This window comes from Pangasianodon hypophthalmus, chromosome 27, assembly GCF_027358585.1.
Source record: "Pangasianodon hypophthalmus isolate fPanHyp1 chromosome 27, fPanHyp1.pri, whole genome shotgun sequence".
NCBI classification, from domain to species: Eukaryota; Metazoa; Chordata; class Actinopteri; order Siluriformes; family Pangasiidae; genus Pangasianodon; species Pangasianodon hypophthalmus.
The window spans coordinates 16,059,447-16,079,824 of NC_069736.1; the positions used below are offsets into that span (position 1 = coordinate 16,059,447).

Here is a 20,378-nt window from a genome sequence, read left to right on the forward strand (position 1 = left end):
AAACAGATATTCCGAAACAAGATTTTTACTAATAGAGAGTGATGAGAGGCACATAAACATTTTACATTAGACATTTAAAATTTTTTCAGTATGTGTCTGGATGAAATAGCTGTTTTTAAGCATTGCGTTTATTAAGTTATATAATTAAGCGCTTTGTACTTTTTCTGCTACGGGAATCTTTAAGACGGAGGAGGAGGAATTTTGTGGTTTCGCAGAAACAAGCTAGATTTTTCAGGAGAATAGGAGACAGGAGAATAGTGAGTCTGGTAAGAGAATGACTGTTGAGTGATGACTCAAACTAACTTGTTTTATGGACGTTTCACAATTACAAACGGATAAAAAGTATAATGTTTCGTTTTTTCACGCTCCCAGCCACATTATTTTGGTTCTTTGACAGAATCTCGCATATGACATTGAAATTACAAAGTGTAGCAATCACAGTTATAAAGAATGGTTTGTGTGTGTTTGTGTTTGTGTGTGTGTGTGTGTGTGTGTGTGTGTGTGGTTACAGAAAGCTGATCATTAAGTGCAACAGCTACAGGCAGGCTCAATGGTGGAGTCATGAGATACGGCGTCTGTCTGAACGTTGCGATTTCCTCCAGACTCACCGCTTTGATGGCTTCGCCCCGCCCAGACCCGACTCCTTCACCAAATGGTGTGTGTCCTTAGCCTGCTCCTTTTATTATACACATAGACAGACACACACATACATGCATCCTTGCATACATACATGTACAGTACTGAGCAAAAGTCTTGGCACCCTATTTGTTTAATTTTTTTTAGTACAAACTTTGTTATAGATTTTTATTTTCTTACTTCTACATTATTGATTCAGTACAAAAGCATTTTAGATTCCGAACATTAATTTTCCAGCACAAAATTACATTCACAGAAAAATGTTTGTATGTCAGGGGAGAAAGCAGCAGATTACATAAGAGACACTTTTCAGGCAAAAAAAAGCATAATGAAGGCTGTTGGGTTTCGCTGCAGAAATAAGAAGCAAGTCAACAGTCGAAGTCTCCAGAAGAACTGTGGCTGCTTCTGCAAGGCAACACTTCCAGCTCATTTCCTTATAAAGCTGCACACACTGCACCTGAGACGACTGTTTTTTTTTTTTTTAAAGCGAAGGATCGTCTCACTAAATATTGACTTTGTTTCATTATTACTGTTTAATGCTCTTTATAGTATTTTTTTAATGTAGAAACATTTAATTTCATTATTTTTGAAGGCATCTTTACTCTACAGCGTTTCTTTGCATGTGCCTAAGACTTTTGCACAGTACTGTATAAGTATGTGAGTGTAGACTCCGAATTATAATTGTAGTTTTTAAAATAGTGCACAATTCATTATAGTATAAGTGTACTGTAAGCATATACATACAGGTATATGTGCGTATAGGATTAGTTTCTAATACGTATATGATTAGTTATATTTATTTATGTTTATATTTAACTATTTATAGTTGTGTAATCCAGAGAGAAACTAACCTGGAAAATTTGACAACCCAAAGAATGTACACCAACAATTTTTATTAATATATAAACACTTTTTGATAAAGGCTTAGGGTTCGAATCTCTTCCTGCCAAGTATGTGCTAAGCTTCATCAAGAGATATAAGTATTTATTATAACTTACAAATATAATTTAAAATATATTTTCTTTTCTTGGCCACTATTTACCTACATTAATATATTTTTTTATTTTTTCCATAGTGGTAATGGCTATGTTATTAGTAAAATGGAGGAATATAGTAAAATTGAAGATCTTCTGTTAACAATGGTGTACAAACTTTTGACTGGCAGAATGTATGAAGGTAGCTTACATAATTATGCTTGAATCTGTACTTGCATACTTATGTACTTAACACACTCAGATTCTTGCATAGCTGCGTAGTTTCTTATTTAGTCGTAGCTACATACTTAATTATATTTATGTATACTTGCATTCTAATGCACACTCAAACACATGCATATACCCATTACTTGGATACTTGCATACTTATAATTACGAAAGTAGAGTACTGTGCAGGAGTCGTCGTAAGCTTTTAATCCAGATAAGTAAGTGTTTATTTGTATTAGAGGAAGTATTTCTTGCATTTTCCACAAAGGTATTAATATCACGTGAAGTGGATAGAAGAACGGTGAAAAGGTTTGGCTGAAAATATTTTTGAAAATATAATGGCTAATTTTTTTAACGGTGAAATTAAAAAAATTTTAAATTTTTTTATTATTTTTTTTAAAAAGAAAGCTATAACTGCTCCTTCTGAATTTTCACGACGTTAGTCTTTTGAAGTTTTCAAGAATGCTGAATACCAGAAAGCTGGCATCTGATGAATAGGATTTAATGGTCCGTTGCATTTTCAGCTCTGGCTCAGTACGTAGCAGTCATCTGGCTTCAAAGCAACCTCAGTGTTGCTGCCAAGAAAGCGCTTTCTACAGAAAGGCGGCGCAGAAGATGATAAAGCATTTAGTGACAATCGGTGGAAAAACAGTTCTGGCGCTAGATTTGAGATCTCTTTTGTTCACAAAGGCAGCAGTTTGTCAGAAAAACACTGCCGCCATTCTGCAAGCCTCTGTGAAGCACAGTGACAGATTGTGACAGTCTTGGTCTGGCAGCACTTTTTTTTAGCCAAAGATGTAAGGAATCTGGTGAAAAATCAGTGGAATGATGTATGCTGGGAAACTGGAATGGCCAAAATGGCCACCTCAGAGCCCTGAGCTAAATATAACAGTAGCTTCTGTGGTCAAAAAAAGGGTTCTTGTAAATCCTTCATAAATTTTGGACGACCACTGCATTTCCTTACGTCTTACTTCTTGTTCCTTTTGTACTGATACATTTATTCAAGCAGTGCGTCTTCAGTGCGTCTTCAAACAAATAAATAATAAAGTATTTGCAACCCAGATATATTTTAAATGTAATTTTCTGTTTTGGCCTAAGAAACAGGACATTTATTTGCACACAAATAAGTTATTCAATAAGTCCACTGTAGCAGGATTTAAGCACACACTTATACGTCCGGTTTACATAATTTCACAAAATGGCTGACAGATAAGACAGGAAAAATACAGGGGACGACAAAGACAGAGGAAGAGGACTCTTAGTGTCACCTTAACCTTGCAAAATATGCATTAATATCCATTAAACCAGTACTACTACTACACATACTGACACTTAAGAAAACTTCACATTTACTTACCAAAGTATACTAACCCTATACCAAAGTATATACTTTTATTCTTATTAGCATACTTGCACACATGAATATTCATGATATAACAAAGTATACACTTATATACATACTTGCACAGTACATACTTATAAGTACACAACTATATAACTAAGTAAATATGTTTATACATATACATATTTATACTTTTATACACTTGCATGCTTATTTACTTAGAAGTATATAAGTACAAATATAGGTATATACTTTTATAGCTCCTTGCATACTTACATTCTTAGAGGTATATAAGTACGTAACTAAGTATACACTTTTATAGCTACTTGTGTACTTACATACTTACTTAGTTATGTAATTATATACTTGTATGTACTTTTATAGATACTTGCATACTTATAAGTATATAATTAACTAAATATACTTTATAGATACTTGCATACTTGCATACTTACAAATATATAATTACATACCTAAGTTTTTTTTTTTTTATATACATACTTGCATGCTTACATACTTCCATGTATATATGTACATAACTAAGTATATACTTCTATAGCTGCTTGCATACTTAAATACTTACAAGTATATTAGTGTATACCTAAATATATACTTCTATACATATCTCCATATAACTATATTGGTGGATATTTGCATGCTTGCCAACTTCCTAGCATTTTTATTTACATCCTTCCGTATGTATTAGTATCTGTGTGGGTATATCATCACGTATGCTGTATTGCGTATTGTTATTAATGATGGAGTGAGTGATTGATGGATGGATTGATTGACAGGTATGTGAATGGGAGTGGATATTTCTCAGACCTGGCAGACGCACTGGAGAAGGCGAAGGAGGAGATCTTCATCACTGACTGGTGGTCAGTACGCGCACACTTACACGTAATATACACGCAGAGGCACTTTAGACCCGTGTTAATAGGGTCTAGTTTAGTTTTTGTTCTATTATTGTTGCTATAGTTCAGGGCTGAAAACCTATGCTACAATACTGATCCTAATTACTCTGTCAGACCTGGAAAATATCTGTATTTAATTAAATGCCAGTGTAAATCACCAGGCAACTGGCTTATTCTTAATGTTAGAAAGTGTAGACATCCTGAATCTGCTGATAGCTTAGGTTTTCTGTGTATTTTGGGCTCCTTCTATTAAATTTATGAGTCTAGTTCATTCCACTTATAATGATTTATACTAGACTCCTTACATTATCTTCACAGCTTTCGTTTTTTTTTTTTTTTTTTTTTTTTTTCGTCCAGTTTTTAATTGGATTAAATTCCTGAGCAGTGAGGTCTGACTCTCCGTCGTGAGCTTTGTGGTCTGTGCATCAGGGCATTAATTGCTGCTTTGTGTTCTTCCTCTCTCTGTTTTCTCTCAGGTTAAGTCCCGAAGTTTACCTCAAGCGTCCTGCGAAAGGGACGTACTGGCGTCTGGATCAGATCCTCAAGCGCAAAGCAGTAAGCAGCAGAAATTTGCTTTTCAACATGCAAATAAGAACATTCTTCCTTCCCTGTGTGTGTGTGTATGTGTGTGTATGTGTGTGTATGTGTGTGTATGTGTGTGTATGTGTGTGTATGTGTCACCCTCTCTGTGGTGTTTTCAGGAACAAGGTGTGAAGGTGTGTGTGCTGTTGTATAAAGAGGTAGAGTTGGCTCTGGGCATTAACAGCGGCTACAGTAAGAGAACCCTGATGGGCCTGCACCCAAATATCAAGGTGTGAACCCTACACAAAACACACAACACTATACACTACACTCGACAGCATGACTAAAGCCAAAAAGCCAAACTTAGGACTATAGTTTATTTGTGTCAGCACTGACTGTGTGTTATATGTCGCCTCTCTAATAACGAGCCACTCTTGTTTATTTATTTGTAGTGATGCTTAATTTCTCAGCGTGTTCATCTTGCCGTTGCCTAGGTGATGCGTCATCCCGATCACGTGGCCTCCGTCGTCTTCCTGTGGGCCCACCATGAAAAGATGGTGGCCATCGACCAATCAGTGGCCTTCGTAGGCGGGCTGGACCTTGCCTTCGGGAGATGGGACGACAGTAACTACAGGTTGTTTGACGTCATGGAATCGCAAACAGCCAATCACAGCGCATGTCCAGTTCCCGAGGTGGTTATGACTAGTAATTAAGAAACATTTAATATATCATGGATTATCGTATATGGCTCTATATGTATCATGCAACTCTCTCTCTCTCTCTCAATCTATCAGACTGAAGGGGAGGATGCAGTTAATGTACCTCTAGCTGGTAGACCAGCTGGAAAAGGGTATGATGAGGTGGATTTGAGCAGTAACACACTGTTATGGTTGGGAAAAGACTATAGCAACTTCATCAAGAAGGACTGGACACAGCTGGACCAGCCTTTCCAAGGTACCAAGAACTACTGGAGTTGTGCTAGCATGCATGCAGGAGTGTGTGCAGTAGTGTATACGCTGAGCTTAGACTAGCATGCGTACTGGTGTTTCACTAGTATTGACACTGACGTATTGACACTGGAGTATTGACACTGGAGTATACATGCTAAGTTACACCAGCATGAACATCGTAGTGGTACTAGTTTCCACTCAGAAATGTTCTGTTTTATAGCATTAGCCTGCACTATTGTTCATTTAATACAAATATGCAAAAGATTATTACAATAAGCAATTTTATAAAATCACTTAAACACGCTTTGTATTTCCTCACTCAGATAACGTGGACCGGACGCACGTGCCTCGTATCCCGTGGCGCGACCTCGGAGCGGTGGTTCATGGGAAGGCAGCCAGGGACCTGGCACGCCACTTTATCCAGCGCTGGAACTTCAGCAAGGTCAGAGGTCAAGCTTAATGAAGCCTAGTATTACATATGCACTAGGGTTAAATGACTGAACACTGTGTGTGTCTGTGTGCTGCTGTTTTTCAGAACTTTAAGATAAAGTATAAAGCCAAGTTTTACCCGTACCTGCTGCCCAAGAGTCACACTACTGCCAACGAGCTTCCCTTCATCGTGCCTGGAACAGCCAAAGCGTCTGTACAGGTATACACACACACACACACACACACACACACACACACACACACACACACACACTCTCTCTCTCTCTCTCTCTCTCTCTCTCTCTCTCACTCACACACACACACACACACACACACACACACACACACTCTCTCTCTCTCTCTCTCTCTCTCTCTCTCTCTCTCACTCACTCACATACACACACACACACACACACACACACTCTCTCTCTCTCTCTCTCTCTCTCACTCACTCACTCACATACACATACACACACACACACACACTCTCTCTCTCACTCACTCACATACACACACACACACACACACACACACACTCTCTCTCTCTCTCTCTCTCTCACTCACTCACATACACACACACACACACACACTCTCTCTCTTACTCTCTCTCTCTCTCACTCACATACACACACACACACTCTCATTATTTAATATTATTAAAATTATTATTAAATTAAAAAAAAAACTCTTTCAGTTGATCAGTAAAGCTGGGCAACAAGATGATATAATATTAATATGATGATAAAATATTTCACAAAACGCTTTTCCTAGATATTGAGGGGATTGGGATATCATTTTGTAATATTTTAAAAATATTTTAATATCAGTTACAAACTGAAAGCAGCTGGTTAGATCAAATTTCTTATTGACTGTTCAAAATTGTAAAAGGTTAGCTTTCCATTTTTCAGTTTTTCCTTTTCAGCTTTAAATAATTTAGAACATAGAAGTAATAAAACTAACAATAAATAATACAAACAAAACATAACTAAAAATAAAATTAGTTTGTTGGTTAAATTGTGCTGTATATTATATATCACAGACATGTCTTCATGTATTGTGATATGATTTTCTCATATGACCTGGATAATAGCTAGAACAGGGGGGACTGAGAAATAAACTTTCAGCCAATAAGAACAAGGATTTTCTTTCTTTCTGTCTTTCCTCTTCTTCTTCTTAAATTTTTATTTTTTTTTTAATACACTTAGAGTTGCTTACATTTGCAGTTATATTTAAAGACTTGGCTGAGAAAAATAATTTGATAAATTAATTAAAATCATAGACCTTTGCAAAGAATTTAGTCAAAGTTGGCAAGAACTTTTTTCACCCTTCTCTCTTTTTTTCATTTAATTGTCTCTCTTTTCTTTTTTTTTTTTCTCTTATTCCCCATCTCCAGGTGCTTCGCTCGGCGGACCGCTGGTCAGCCGGGATATGTGAATGTTCCATCCAAACGGCTTACATAGACGTCATTGAGAACAGCCAGCACTACATTTACATAGAGGTAAAACACACACACACACACACACACACACTTTCACATCCACAAAAGCAAGCCAAAGCATTGCGAAAGTTTGCATACTCTTAGGCAGTCTCTTTGTCTTTTTTCTTTTGGTCCTTTCCCAACTATTTCTTCTGTGATGTTGTAGATCCTTGTTGGATACACCCACATTTCATTTTTAACTTTATGGAAATCTTTCCTTTTCTCTTCTTTCTACCCAGAAACTATAGGGAATGCAAACCTTTGCACTCTGTATACAGTATAGTGTATGTATGCATACATTTTTAGAGTCTAAGTGCAATAAAAATACTAGTATCACATAGACACACACACATACAGAGCTGTATGTAGGGCTCTACCTGTCATGTGACTGCATTCAGCAACATAATGAGGGAATGATGCTGGCAGTCCTCTACCACGGGGTCTTAAAGCCTGTCAGACACAGGGTCAGATAAAAACAGGAACATTCATAGACGTGTTCCAGCTGAGAGACGTGTGTTCCGCTCAGAGAACCAGAACCAAGAACAGAGGCCACGCCTCCTTCACTGGGACTGATGTAAAGTAGACACGCCCCTTCACTAGGACTGATGTACAGAAGCTACGCCTCCTTCACTAAGACTGACATACAGAGGCCACACCTCCTTCACTGGGACTGATGTACAAAAGCCACGTCTCCTTCACTGAGACGGATGTACAGAAGCCACGCCCCCTTCACTGGGACTGACTTACAGAAGTCACGTCTCCTTCACTGGGACTGATGTACAGAAGCCACGCCTCCTTCACTGGGACTGACTTACAGAAGTCACGTCTCCTTCACTGGGACTGATGTACAGAAGCCACGCCTCCCTCACTAAGACTGACATACAGAGGCCACACCTCCTTCACTGGGACTGACATACAAAAGCCACGTCTCCTTCACTGAGACTGATGTACAGAAGCCACGCCCGCTTCACTGGGACTGACTTACAGAAGTCACGCCTCCTTCACTGGGACTGATGTACAAAAGCCACGTCTCCTTCACTGAGAATGATGTACAGAAGCCACGCCCCCTTTACTGGAATGGACTTACAGAAGCCAGGCCTCCTTCACTGGGACTGACATACAGATACGAGTCTTGATGGTGTGACAGTGTTATGACTATATTATGACTGTGTTACTTCTGTTCTCTTCAGAATCAGTTCTTCATTAGCTGTGCTGAGACACACAACACCATAGGAAACGCTATCGTCAAGAGGATCCTGCGTGCACACAGGTGTGTGTGTGTGGGCGGGCATGTAGGCTTTGTTCATTGGCTTTTCACTCATCTTTTTTTCTGTGTGTTTGGGGCCAAAATAAACGTGCGTGTGTGTGTGTGTGTGTGTATAGTGAGAAACAAAAATACAGGGTGTTTGTGTTGATTCCTCTCCTGCCTGGATTCGAGGGAGACATCAGTGAGGGAGGAGGCAACGCCATCCAGGCTATACTGCACTTTACCTACAGGTACACTGTCTTTCTTTCTCTTTCTTTCTTTCTTTCTGTTGTTTTCTTTGTTGTCCTTTTTTACTTTCATAATGTCATGTCATTCTTTCATCACCATCACGATGGTGGTGACAGATAGAAGTTTTATGTTGTTGTTGTTTTTTTTTGTTTTTTTTAGGACAATCAATCGTGGAAAGAACTCCATTCTATCCCGACTCAAGGAACAGAGTAAGTGTATGTTCTCCTAATCTCAGCCAATCAGTGTTGCTCATTGCGATCGTCATGACGACTGTTCCTTCTGGCTCTCCAGTGCAGGACGAATGGACGCAGTACATCTCTCTGTGTGGCGTGCGCACGCGCGCTGAGCTCGGCCACACGCCCATGACTGAGCTCATCTACATCCACAGCAAGGCGCTGATCGCTGACGACCGCCGCTACATCATCGGTGAGACCTTTCACCACGACAGTCCTTAAACTCCTTCTGCTTTACTACCTACACTAACGAAAAACACTAGTTTTGTCGCCATCTTGTGGTCAATCCTGGAAATTTGGGATTTTCCAATTTTATTCCTCTTATACCAGAGCAATTTGCCAATGATTACAATTTCCATATTAATTAAACAACGAAGCATCATACGTTTTATCCATTTATAGTTATACTTAATGTCGTGGAACATTCACAAAGCTAGTTAGTTCCTGTTATCAGAAAGTTACAAAGTGCTGACACTGGAGACTCCTTCCAAAAAAAGTTAAATAAACTTCTCCTCACTGAAAACGTCAACAGTTATTTGTTTTCTTTACTAAATAAAGTCATCCATGTCTCCGTGAATGAGCTGTTACTATGGAAACGATAACGTATTAGAACACGCACGTTAAAATAAACCTGTGATTTGAACTTCTTTCAGGATTGCTGTTGTAGAAAATCAAGCCACACCATTTGTTCCAATCAGAGTAAAGAATTTTTTTTTTTCATTTGTCAGGTTCAGCCAACATCAACGACAGGAGCATGATGGGATGTCGGGACAGCGAGCTGGCTGTGCTGGTGGAGGACGAGGAGAGGGTTCCGTCCCGAATGAACGGAGAGGAGTACGAAGCTGGGCCTCTCGCGCTCGCTCTGCGCAAGGAGTGCTTCAGGTGTGTGTGTGTGTGTGTGTGTGTGTGTGTGTGTGTGTGTGCTTTGTAATCTGTAATACAATTTAGCTTCAGGCCTTGCCTTGACACTCGCAGCGCAGAAAGCATGTGAAAAAGATAGAAGTATATCCAACCAAGGCCCTGGGAGATACTCACAACGAGTGTGTGTGGAAGTTTCTATCTCAGTACCCTTCTTACTTGTCTCACACACTCTCTCTCACACACACACACACACACACACACACACACACACACACACACACACACACACACAGTGTTCTGCTGCTGGTTTGAGTGACAGCTGTTTCACAGTAAGGGATTCACAGGGCTTAGAGGCGATCGATTGAAGCGAGGCTGAGGTACAATATACACTGAACAGATCCATTGTATGAAATATTTTTGTCATTGGCTACGTTTACGTGCACATCAAATTCCGTTTAAGATCTATATTCCGAATATGATGTTTATATGCACACAGGCATCGGAATATTCATGTATACATGGTTGTTGTAAGTATTCCTGAGTTGCCGTTCTTAAATACCTAGCCTACAGCTAAGCATCTGTTAGCACCCACAATTGCTTGCAGACTGAGTGTGCGCATCTCCTTTCAGTGGATTTTCTGAATAAGGTGTTTACGTGCAACAAATTTCCGATTAAAACAGGCACATTCCACGGGAATTTTGGGAATCAGATTGTGGCGTTTGCATGACTCAGTACTAATCAGAATATTGAAAATTTCGAATAATATCGGAATATTGATGTGCATGTAATTATAGCCGTTGTTGTTGTTGTTGTTGTTGTTGTTGTTGTTTGATCAATCGCAGTTTTTTAGCCACTCAGGAGCCCAGCGCACAAATGAAGCAAAGTTAAAATGAAGGCGTGGTCTCAAAAGATTTGATGTTTTTTTCAGTCTCGGTCTTAACATGGCCTCAATCCACTTAAGACTCAGTCTTGAACCTCTCCTGGCCAATCATGGTCTTGGACTTGACAATGGCAGTCTTGACTACAGTGCTACTAAGCTACAGCCCTGTAAATTCTGCTGCTTCATTTGTTTAAGACCGCTAGGTAGTGGAGGCATTCTGTTTTCGGGTCATTCCATCCATCAATCCATCCATCCATCCATCCATCCATGCGTCCTTAAGGTTTCCATTAGTGCAATATCTCAGGTGAAAGTTGAGTAGTTGAATGTTGGTAGGATTTATGTGGAGTTATCACTGTACCCAGATGAACTGAATAGATTTTCGAATTGATCCAAACAGGGTCACAGCAAGGTCAAATCTCTGAAATAGTGTTTCTTCAATAGCTTCCTTCCTGTTTGAAGTTTTAAGGGTAGCTCTGGCATACAAATTAAGTAACAAGAAGGACTAGACTTGTTGGCGGTGGAGGCATCCCCGTTGATGTTGTATTCATAACATCACATTTGTTCTCCCTGACGATTTTATCTGCTCAGATACAAAGCTGCTTTCTATATGTGCTGTAGAAAGGATAAAACAGTTTGGGGTGTGGTGTTATAGGAAAATAATCAACAACGGGAAATTCTCTTCTGTAGTACGTGCATACATACACACACACACACACACACACCCCCCGATTAGTCATCAGAGTAGTTCACAAGAACTACTCTGAACATTAAGACCACGTGCATGATGGATTTTGCACGAGGTTTGTGACTACGTAGTGCAGTGTAGAAACATTTAGGACACACTTGCAGCATCATCAGTCCTCACCTCACAGAGTGGGTCTATAGAAAAGGAGGGAAAGTTCCGGAAAATGCATGAATATTGGTTAGCAAAGAAAATGCTGTAGGTAAACCTGCAGATTAACAAATCTCAATAGAACCAATAGCTTTATTGCGTGTGTGTGTGTGTGTGTGTGTGTGTGTGTGTGTGTGTGTGTGTGTGTGTGTGTGAGTGGGTGGCTTCCATAACTACTGTTCCTTCCTTGTAGCTTTGCTCTGTGCATGTGTGTGTGTGTATGCGTGTGCATGTGTGCATGTATGTGTGTGGCTTCCATAGCTAATGTACCTTCCTTGTAGCTTTGCTTTGTGCATGTGTGTGTATGTGTGTGTGCATGTGTGTAGCTTCCATAGCTAATGTACCTTCCTTGTAGCTTTGCTGTGTGTGTGTGTGTGTGTGTGTGTGTAGCTTCCGTAGCTCATCTCCCCTCATTGTAGCTGCTTTCTTGCTCTGTGTGTGTGTGTGTGTGTGTGTGAGAGAGACACAGAGAGAGAATACGTGTTCCATGCCTCATCTACCATCTTTCTTACTTCCTCTTCTCTCTCTCACTTTGTGTGTGTGTGTGTGTGCGTGTGTGTGTGCGTGTGTGTGTGCGTGTGTGTGTGTGTGTGTGTGTGTGTGTGTGTGTGTGGAGTAATTTGTGGTTGGCACGCTGTGTTCTGTACTGCCAGCTCTCCGTTGCTAGGGGAAACGGTGCATTTCTGCAGCACCTTCCTCAGCATGACGAGAGATCGCAGCTGGGTTTGGGAGGTGACCTTCCGAGTGTGAGTGTGTGTGTGTGTGTGTGTGTGTGTGTGTGTGTGTGTGGGGTACCATAGCAAGAGGAGCTTCATTTCGAGTTATATCTCATGCTGAACTCTGTGTGTGTGTGTGTGTGTGTGTGTGTGTGTGTGTGTGTGTGTGTGCGCTTTGGTGGAGATGTGAAGCTGTTCTCTTTAGTCCATGCAGTGTTGCTGAGCTCTGTGTGTGTGTGTGTGTGTGTGTGTGTGTGTGTGTGTACTGTACTGTACTGTTTGCTGTGTGGGAGGTTTTTGTTACTCTGTGAGGCACAGGAATGAGTTTATTCACACACACACACACACACACACCTGAGGAGATTTCAACATTACATTTTTCTTCCACTGTTGAATTCTGGAATCAGTTTTGTCCGGATGTTGTGTTGTGTTGATCCATTTTCTGCTACACACTCCACTTGGAAGGCTTGCAGAAGAGCCACAGACACACTTTCACATATCTTGTATCTATTTTACGCCTGCAGTCGCGTGTGTCACGTTCATATCCGATCACTATCCTGTTTAATATGCACATCAGCTGACTACATCAGAGCTTCCTGTGTGCTTCCTCCTTTCCTGTTCTGTAGTAAACATGGCCGCCGGATTGAGCAGTGTGGTTGTGCTAACCGTATTTCACTCCTGCAGGGCTTCCACACACTCTGGAAAACCTGCAGCTTCTTAGAGTAGTTTCTAGTCGGCGGAAACAACCGGAAAATCAGGATATGGATAAATGAGTCAGGAAATGAAGGATCAGAGAGATGTAGAGAGTTACACATTTAAACACATCCTCTTACATATGAGCATGTTCTCTCAGTTTATATTTTCTTCTCTCTTTCTCTCTCTCTCTCTCTCTCTCTCTCTCTCTCTCTCACTCTGTTTCTCTGTGTTTCTGCTTCTCTCTCTTTTCTCTCTGTCTGTCTGCCTGTCTGCCTCTGTTTCTCCCTGCTACACTGCTTTTCTCTTTTTCTGTCTCTGCCTTTCTGTTTCTCTCTCTTTTCATCTTTGTCTGTCTCCCCCTTGTTTTTTTCCTGATTCTCTCTTGTTCTCCCTGTTTGTCTGTCTGTCTGTTTTTCTCTCTGTCTCCTCCTTTCTGTCTTTTTTCTCTTTCCGTGATTCCTAAATCTGTTTTTTGCCCTCTCTTTATCTCCCTCTCTTTCCTTCTCTTTGTCTTTTGCTCTTTTTCACTGTTTCTGTCTTTCTCTCTCTCTTTCTCTCTGTTTCCTTCTCTTTGTATCTCTCTCTCTTTCATTCTCTTTCTCTCTCTGTCTCCCTGTCTCTCTTTCTCTGTATCTTGCTCTTTCTGTCTCTCACTTGTTGTTCTGATTCCCTCTCTCTCTTTTTCTCTGTTTCTCTCACTCTCTCTCTCTTCTCTCATTTGGTGTTTGTGTCTCTGTATCTCTGTTTTTCTCTCTGACTTTTTATATCTCTCTCTCTCTTTTTCCTCTTTTGGTGTTTGTCTCACTCTGCTTTACTCTCTCGCTCTGTTTCTGTTTCTCTCTTTCTCTGTCTCATCTCTTGCTCTCTGTTTTTCTCTCACTCCGTTTCTGTCCTTCGCTCTCTCTCTCCTCTCTCTTGCTCTCTGTTTTTTTTCTCTCGCTCTGTTACTGTCTTTCTTTTATTCTGTCTCTCTGTATCTCTCTCTCTCTCCCTCTCTCTCTCAGGGTCCTGCTGGGAGCTGAATCTGACCCCTCCATCGATATCGACGATCCAATCAGTGATCATTTCTTCACCGAGGTGTGGAATAAGATCGCTCAATCAAATGCTTCCATCTATGAAACAGTGAGTATGAGGCTCGAGTGCAGCCTCAAAAACGATGTGATCAGTGTGAAAGAAAACGACGTAAACATGCTAGCGGGGGAAAATGGGGGAAAATTTGTTAGAGGGTTTGTAGACTTTTGGACACTATAATACAACTCCTTCCTCCTCTTCCTCCGTAGGTTTTCCGGTGCCTTCCGTCAGACTCGATCCGTAACCTGCGAGAGCTGCAGGAACACGTCAGCACGGTCGCTTTGGCCCAGAGCGACCCGGAGAAGGCTGCTGAGGAGCTGCGCGCCATCCGCGGCATCCTCGTCCACTTCCCCCTGCACTTCCTGTGCGAGGAGAACCTGCTTCCTCCAGCCGGCAGCAAAGAGAGGATGGTTCCTCTAGACGTGTGGACATAGTGGTGTAGTGGATTGCAAAATACAAACAAAAAAAAAAAACAAATCACTAATCTGGACACTAATGTTTGCCCTGTAGTCATGTTTTGATGAGATAGTGGACCAAAGTGTTTCCTGTCTGTGGTGATGTGATGAAGGATCTGGTGTGGTGGTTGGAAAGTGATTCCCCAAACCAAACTGAAGTGTACTGACTCATGTCTCTCTGCAGGAGCAAGAGGAAGTGTGCGCTCTCCTGCAGAGGATTTCTTTCAAAATGGCTCGGTGGAAGCTGGAGAGAGCTGGGCTGCTGTAGATTTGTAAAATGGCGGGGTGTGTGTGAGGAGTGTTTATGGATGAAATGATCAGGACAGAATGTACATTTTGTGTTGCAGCAGCGTGTAGGCGGACTGCACCACTTTCTCAACCTCTTTTCCTATATCTCTTCATTTTTTTGTCTCTCACTCTCTCTCTCTCTCTCTCTCTCTCTCTCTCTCTCTCTCTGGTGCTACACCTCTCGGTGCGGCGCCAGCAAATCTGAGCGAACATTTGTGGTTGTTATGGTGACAGGTAAAGAAGAGCTGACAGAGAGAGAGAAAGAGAGAGAGAGAGAGAGAGAGATGGAAGAGCGGAAACGAGAGAGGAAGTGTAGATAAATAGCAAAGGGATGCAGCAAGAAGGGAATCAGTTTTAAATGGTTTTAAAATGGTGATTGAGGAGAGAAAGGGATGGAGGGATTGCCCTTTTATGGGATGATAGAGGGGTGCGCAGGGGAAATGAAACTATGCCTGAGCTCTCCAATAATATCCCTCTCCCTGGGAATTATGGTTATGTAATACAGTTGTTCTCAAACTTGATGATTGTTTGCAGGAAAAAAAAAAAAGAAGCGCTGAGAGAAATGAATGCGTATACAACCTGGCCAGGGCCGCTTCATTTAATCACACGTTCAAACTGCTTATGTAATGCTGTACTTGACACTCACTTAAAGGAATATCCATCATCTGTCAACCTAATGTCTATCCACTGCTTGATCTGTGAGTGATTACCACGGACAAGGATTTTGAAACATTTCCCTGCACTGAGAAAAGAGCAACAAACCTGAAACCCGCTAATAACGGGGCAGTAGTTGAATTCTGTTAATGAATATTAAAAAATGTGCGACTATATGACATGAATTAAAAACTGCTGCCTTTACACTCATACAGTAAAGGTGAGGCGAGAAAGTCCGAAGTTTAATACTTACACATTTCCGAACGTTCAGACAACTGATGCGCAGCCCCAAATTCTTCCTTATTAAAACATAATCCCAGCTCTGAAAGAATGAATTTTGCAGCTTCATGTACAACTAACTGACTGTAGAATTCATTAAACGTATATTTTCTTTCCGAACTGCCCTTAGGCTTTAAATTGGAGTAAAAAGGTTAATCGATTTTATTCTTAGAACAGGGAAACATCTTGAAAGTCTTTTTGGTGGTTATGTTGGTGGTTATGACACATACACTACAGATGAGGTGTGTATATATATATATATATATATATATATATATATATATATATATATATATATATATATATATATATAATCTCGAGATTAGGATGATAAACAACACCAGAATATCCCTTTAAAACTTTTTTTTGTTTGGTTTTCTTGCACAAAGACGCTTGTTATGTCTGAAACAATACTACTACCACTATACTAAACAGTATGTCGAAAGCAGACTACACAGTGGGGAAAAAAACATACTGTTGAAGTAAAATTGTAGACCACCCTTGAGAAACTACATACTAATGTGCTAAATAGTGTGTCATATAGTGGACCACCCATAGAAAGCACATACTACTAGACTGTAATGACTACTGGATGGCAAACACTAGAGCACTCAGGACAACAGCTACTACCTTACTATATAGTACTGATGTACCTGAATATACAAATACACTATATGGCCAAAAGTTTGTGGACACCAGACTGTCACACCCATATGTGGTTCTTCCCCAAACTGTTGCCACAAAAATGGAATTGTATAGGATGTCTTTGTATGATATAGTGTTAGATTTTCCTTCACGGCACCTGAGACCCAAACCTATTCCAGTATGATAATGCCCGTGGGCACAAACAGAGCTCCATGTGGACATGGTTTGCCAAAGTTGGAGTGGAAGAACTCAAGTGGCCTGCACAGAACCCTGACCTCAACCCCAATGAACACCTTTGGGATGAACTGGAACTCCGACTGCTCCGACTAATGTTCTTGTGACTGAATGAGCACAAAACCCCATAGCTACACTCCAATATCTAGTTGAAAGCCTTCCCAGAAGAGTGGGGGTCATTACGACAGCAAAGAGGGACTACATGTGGAATGAGAGGATCAAAAATCACATATTGAGTGTCAGGTGTCCACAAACTTTTGGCCATATTGTGTATATTATTCAGAACGAACAGTGTATTCTAAATGGCTACAAATGCAGATATAAATATGAATTTCTTAATTTAAGCCCTGTTTGCATTTTGGCTTTAGTCCATGGCTTTAGCACAGACAACATAGCCTATTAAGGTTCATACAGGACTACACAAATTCGGAGATGCAACGTGATATATTTTGTCGAGCTTAAATCTGTGGACACTACGTTTTCCAACCTACATTTAAATCATCCTGCTTTACCTTGGCATCGTGCCAAGCCTAGTCGCAACGGTTTCATTTAGGCTACTAGTTTGTTTATATTTTGGGAAACAGAACCAACTAAATTCGTTAGAAAACCTCGCAGGCGGGTACAAACAAAAATAATAACTGCAAGAGCATCTGCATTGCACATCTCTAATTGAGACCAAGTATGAACTCGAGTGATGTAGCTGAGGTTGAGGAACTGTCAGAGCCACCTTACTGATCCTGGCTGGCATTTCTACATCTGGGTTGTTTCCAGGGGTAAAAATGTCTGGTTTAAGCCACGCCCACTCCGAGTATGAATCTGGATATGGATATTTGGAGCACTAACTAGATACAGATACAGGTCCGGATTGTATCGTTGTGTAACACTCCTTCTAGATACTATGTAATACTATTCCATACTACTAATACTCAGTTGTTGGTGGTCTAGTATTTGACAGAAATAATGTAGGTGCTACTAAACTAAAGAGTAGACCACATACAGAAAACCTATGCTACCATGTTAAATAGACCACCCATGGAATATGCATAATACTGTACTAAATAATACATCAAAACAGTAGGTCACCATGGAAACTGCATACAGTTATGGTAAATCATATTCAGTTATTTCTGACTTTCCATTTTTTCATTCCATTTATAACAGTAGTTTCGGTTAAAGATTTTCTTTGCTACATTCCAGCTACATTAGACAATGTTTATTTTGTGTTACTGACTTTTGTTTTATATATATATATATATATATATATATATATATATATATATATATATATATATAATCATCTGTTGTGCTTAGTGATTATCATTTCGTCAGCGTAGGAGTTTCGTCTGTCACTTTTAAATATAGATGGTTAGTGCAATACCTGTATACTGTACCTGAAAATCACTATCTGATTTTTTTTAATGAACTTTTATGGTGGTATATTTTTGTATACTGTGCTCTAACTTTTTTCCTAAATGGTAGATATTTTAGCAGAACCCTAATTAGAACCCTCTGCAGATTGTAATGTAGGGTTCTCACTCATTCTTTGCACCTCACTGATACAGAATACAGTACTGACGTGATATTTGTATGTGCTGATTTTTTTTTTTTTTTTTTGTGGCAAGCTCGCTAGCTAACAGACTGCCTGACTGACCAGCTGCTGCTAGCCCAGCAAAATGTTCAAAATAAAATAACATCAACCTTTCCTAAAGTCTGTCTCGTTTCTTCTCGTTTTCTGTTTTTGAACCAGGATTAATAAGTCTCAGCATGCAGACATCATTTCCCGGCTTTCTCAATGCCACAAATTACGCACGCTGTTAGGATTCAGAATTAGAAATAAACTTTGAGCCTCATGAAGATCATCAGGTTGGTTTTAAAGTTTTAACGGAGGAGTTTGTCATTTTTAGAGCTCTCTACTGCCTGTAAGCGAATTACTCCGACAGTGACAAACATTAACCCCCGATTAACCCCCTCTCTACTGTTGAAATTACATATACCTTCTGAGTGGCCTTTTAAAGAGAAAGAGTAGAGATCATTTCTGGGCCAGAAAAATGTAAACAGAAGCCTGAAATTAAGAAACTAGTGATCTCACTTACATGGCAAGGTTAGGAATCATATATTTTGAAAATATCTTCATCATTATATGATTATTATGGGTCAAGAGACCTTTCTGAAAAACTTCAAACTGCACCTTTAATCTTTTGTCAACTGTTTTTTAAAAAATTGATTATTCTAATGCATTCACTAATGAAATATGTTGGGAATAATAAATTATTATTATTATTATTGTTGTTGTTGTTTGTTTTCCTGTATTTATACCTGATACAACAATGATTTTTGTCTATAGTGCACTGCAAAGTCTGTTTGTGGCTTAATACAGGGAGCAGGGGGTTGTTTAGGATTCAGCTCTGTTCCATCTAGCTTCTCAGATATTTCATCTACTGTACATGATTACATGTAGTGGAATCTTACTCATTTAAAAATTCATTTACATGTTTTTTTTTTTTTTTTTTTTTTTTTTTTTTTTTTAAAGCAACAAACATTTCTTGTCGTAACATGCCCTGGAAATGAAGGGTGAGAGTTTGTGATTTTTCCTGTTTTTTTTCTTTCTTTTTTCCCCTCCTCGCGCACGACCCAGGGTGCGCGCGCGAGCCCAAGATCCATTCGATTCCAGAAATCTTGGAGTCGACTCCGAGTCCAGCTTCAGCTGTGCGTGATCACTGAAGAAGATTCTAAGAATCGATTCCTCGAAATAACGATGTAGATTCTAGGAATTGATTCCACACAGCAATTTTCCTGATTCTAAGAGTCAATTTCTCGCAGTCATTTTCTCAATTCTGAGACTCGATTCCTCACAATCATTTTCTTGATTCTCAGTCTGAAAAACTAAATCCCAAGGCAGGGATGTGGATGGAGTAAAACAAACTCATGGATCCATCCTCAGTAACCGCTTTATCCTGATTACTGGGATACGGAGCAATATCATGGGAACGCTGGGCTCAAGTCAGGAATAAAACCCTGAACGGTACATCGATCTCAGGGTATCACACACGTTCGCACCTAGGGCCAAATGCACCTACTGGTTTTTTGTTAGACCTTTGAAAGACCCAGAGAAAAAACAATTTCGGACACGGAGATACCATGCAAAACTCTGCACTGACTCTGTCCTGGGTTCAGGATCGAACAGTGCCGTACGTAAAAAACCCAAAGTGTTCATATTAATTAAAAGCACATCATTATGATGAACACTTTAAATGACAGTAGATCTTAACTTGCTGCTATTTGATATTTATAATGAACATCCAACAACATCATACACTATATGGCCAAAAGTATGTGGACACCTGACCATCACACTCATGTGTGCTTGCTGAACATCCCATTCCAGATTTAGTCCTCCTTTACTGTTATAATAAGCTCCGCTCTTCTGGGAAGGCTTTCCACTAGAGTTTGGAGCGTGGCTGTGGGGATTTGTGATCATTCAGCTACAAGAGCATTAGTGAGGTCAGG

General features: G+C 40.0%; 1 protein-coding gene across 2 annotated transcripts in view; it reads left to right on the forward strand.

The window, feature by feature from the left end:
* The window catches only part of pld2 (phospholipase D2), a 40,904-nt gene extending 22,331 nt beyond the window's left edge, over nt 1–18,573 (forward strand). For both annotated transcript variants that reach the window (XM_034300573.2, XM_034300574.2), the window contains exons 10-25: nt 512–655; nt 3,975–4,058; nt 4,571–4,649; nt 4,796–4,906; nt 5,111–5,308; nt 5,411–5,570; nt 5,890–6,008; nt 6,102–6,215; nt 7,389–7,493; nt 8,663–8,742; nt 8,856–8,969; nt 9,127–9,176; nt 9,259–9,393; nt 9,929–10,082; nt 14,250–14,367; nt 14,526–18,573. In XM_034300573.2, coding sequence (XP_034156464.2) covers nt 512–655; nt 3,975–4,058; nt 4,571–4,649; nt 4,796–4,906; nt 5,111–5,308; nt 5,411–5,570; nt 5,890–6,008; nt 6,102–6,215; nt 7,389–7,493; nt 8,663–8,742; nt 8,856–8,969; nt 9,127–9,176; nt 9,259–9,393; nt 9,929–10,082; nt 14,250–14,367; nt 14,526–14,750 — 1,990 coding nt within the window. In that variant the 3' untranslated portion in view covers nt 14,751–18,573. The remainder of the gene's footprint in view (nt 1–511; nt 656–3,974; nt 4,059–4,570; nt 4,650–4,795; nt 4,907–5,110; nt 5,309–5,410; nt 5,571–5,889; nt 6,009–6,101; nt 6,216–7,388; nt 7,494–8,662; nt 8,743–8,855; nt 8,970–9,126; nt 9,177–9,258; nt 9,394–9,928; nt 10,083–14,249; nt 14,368–14,525) is intronic.
* The last annotated feature ends 1,805 nt before the right edge of the window (nt 18,574–20,378 follow it).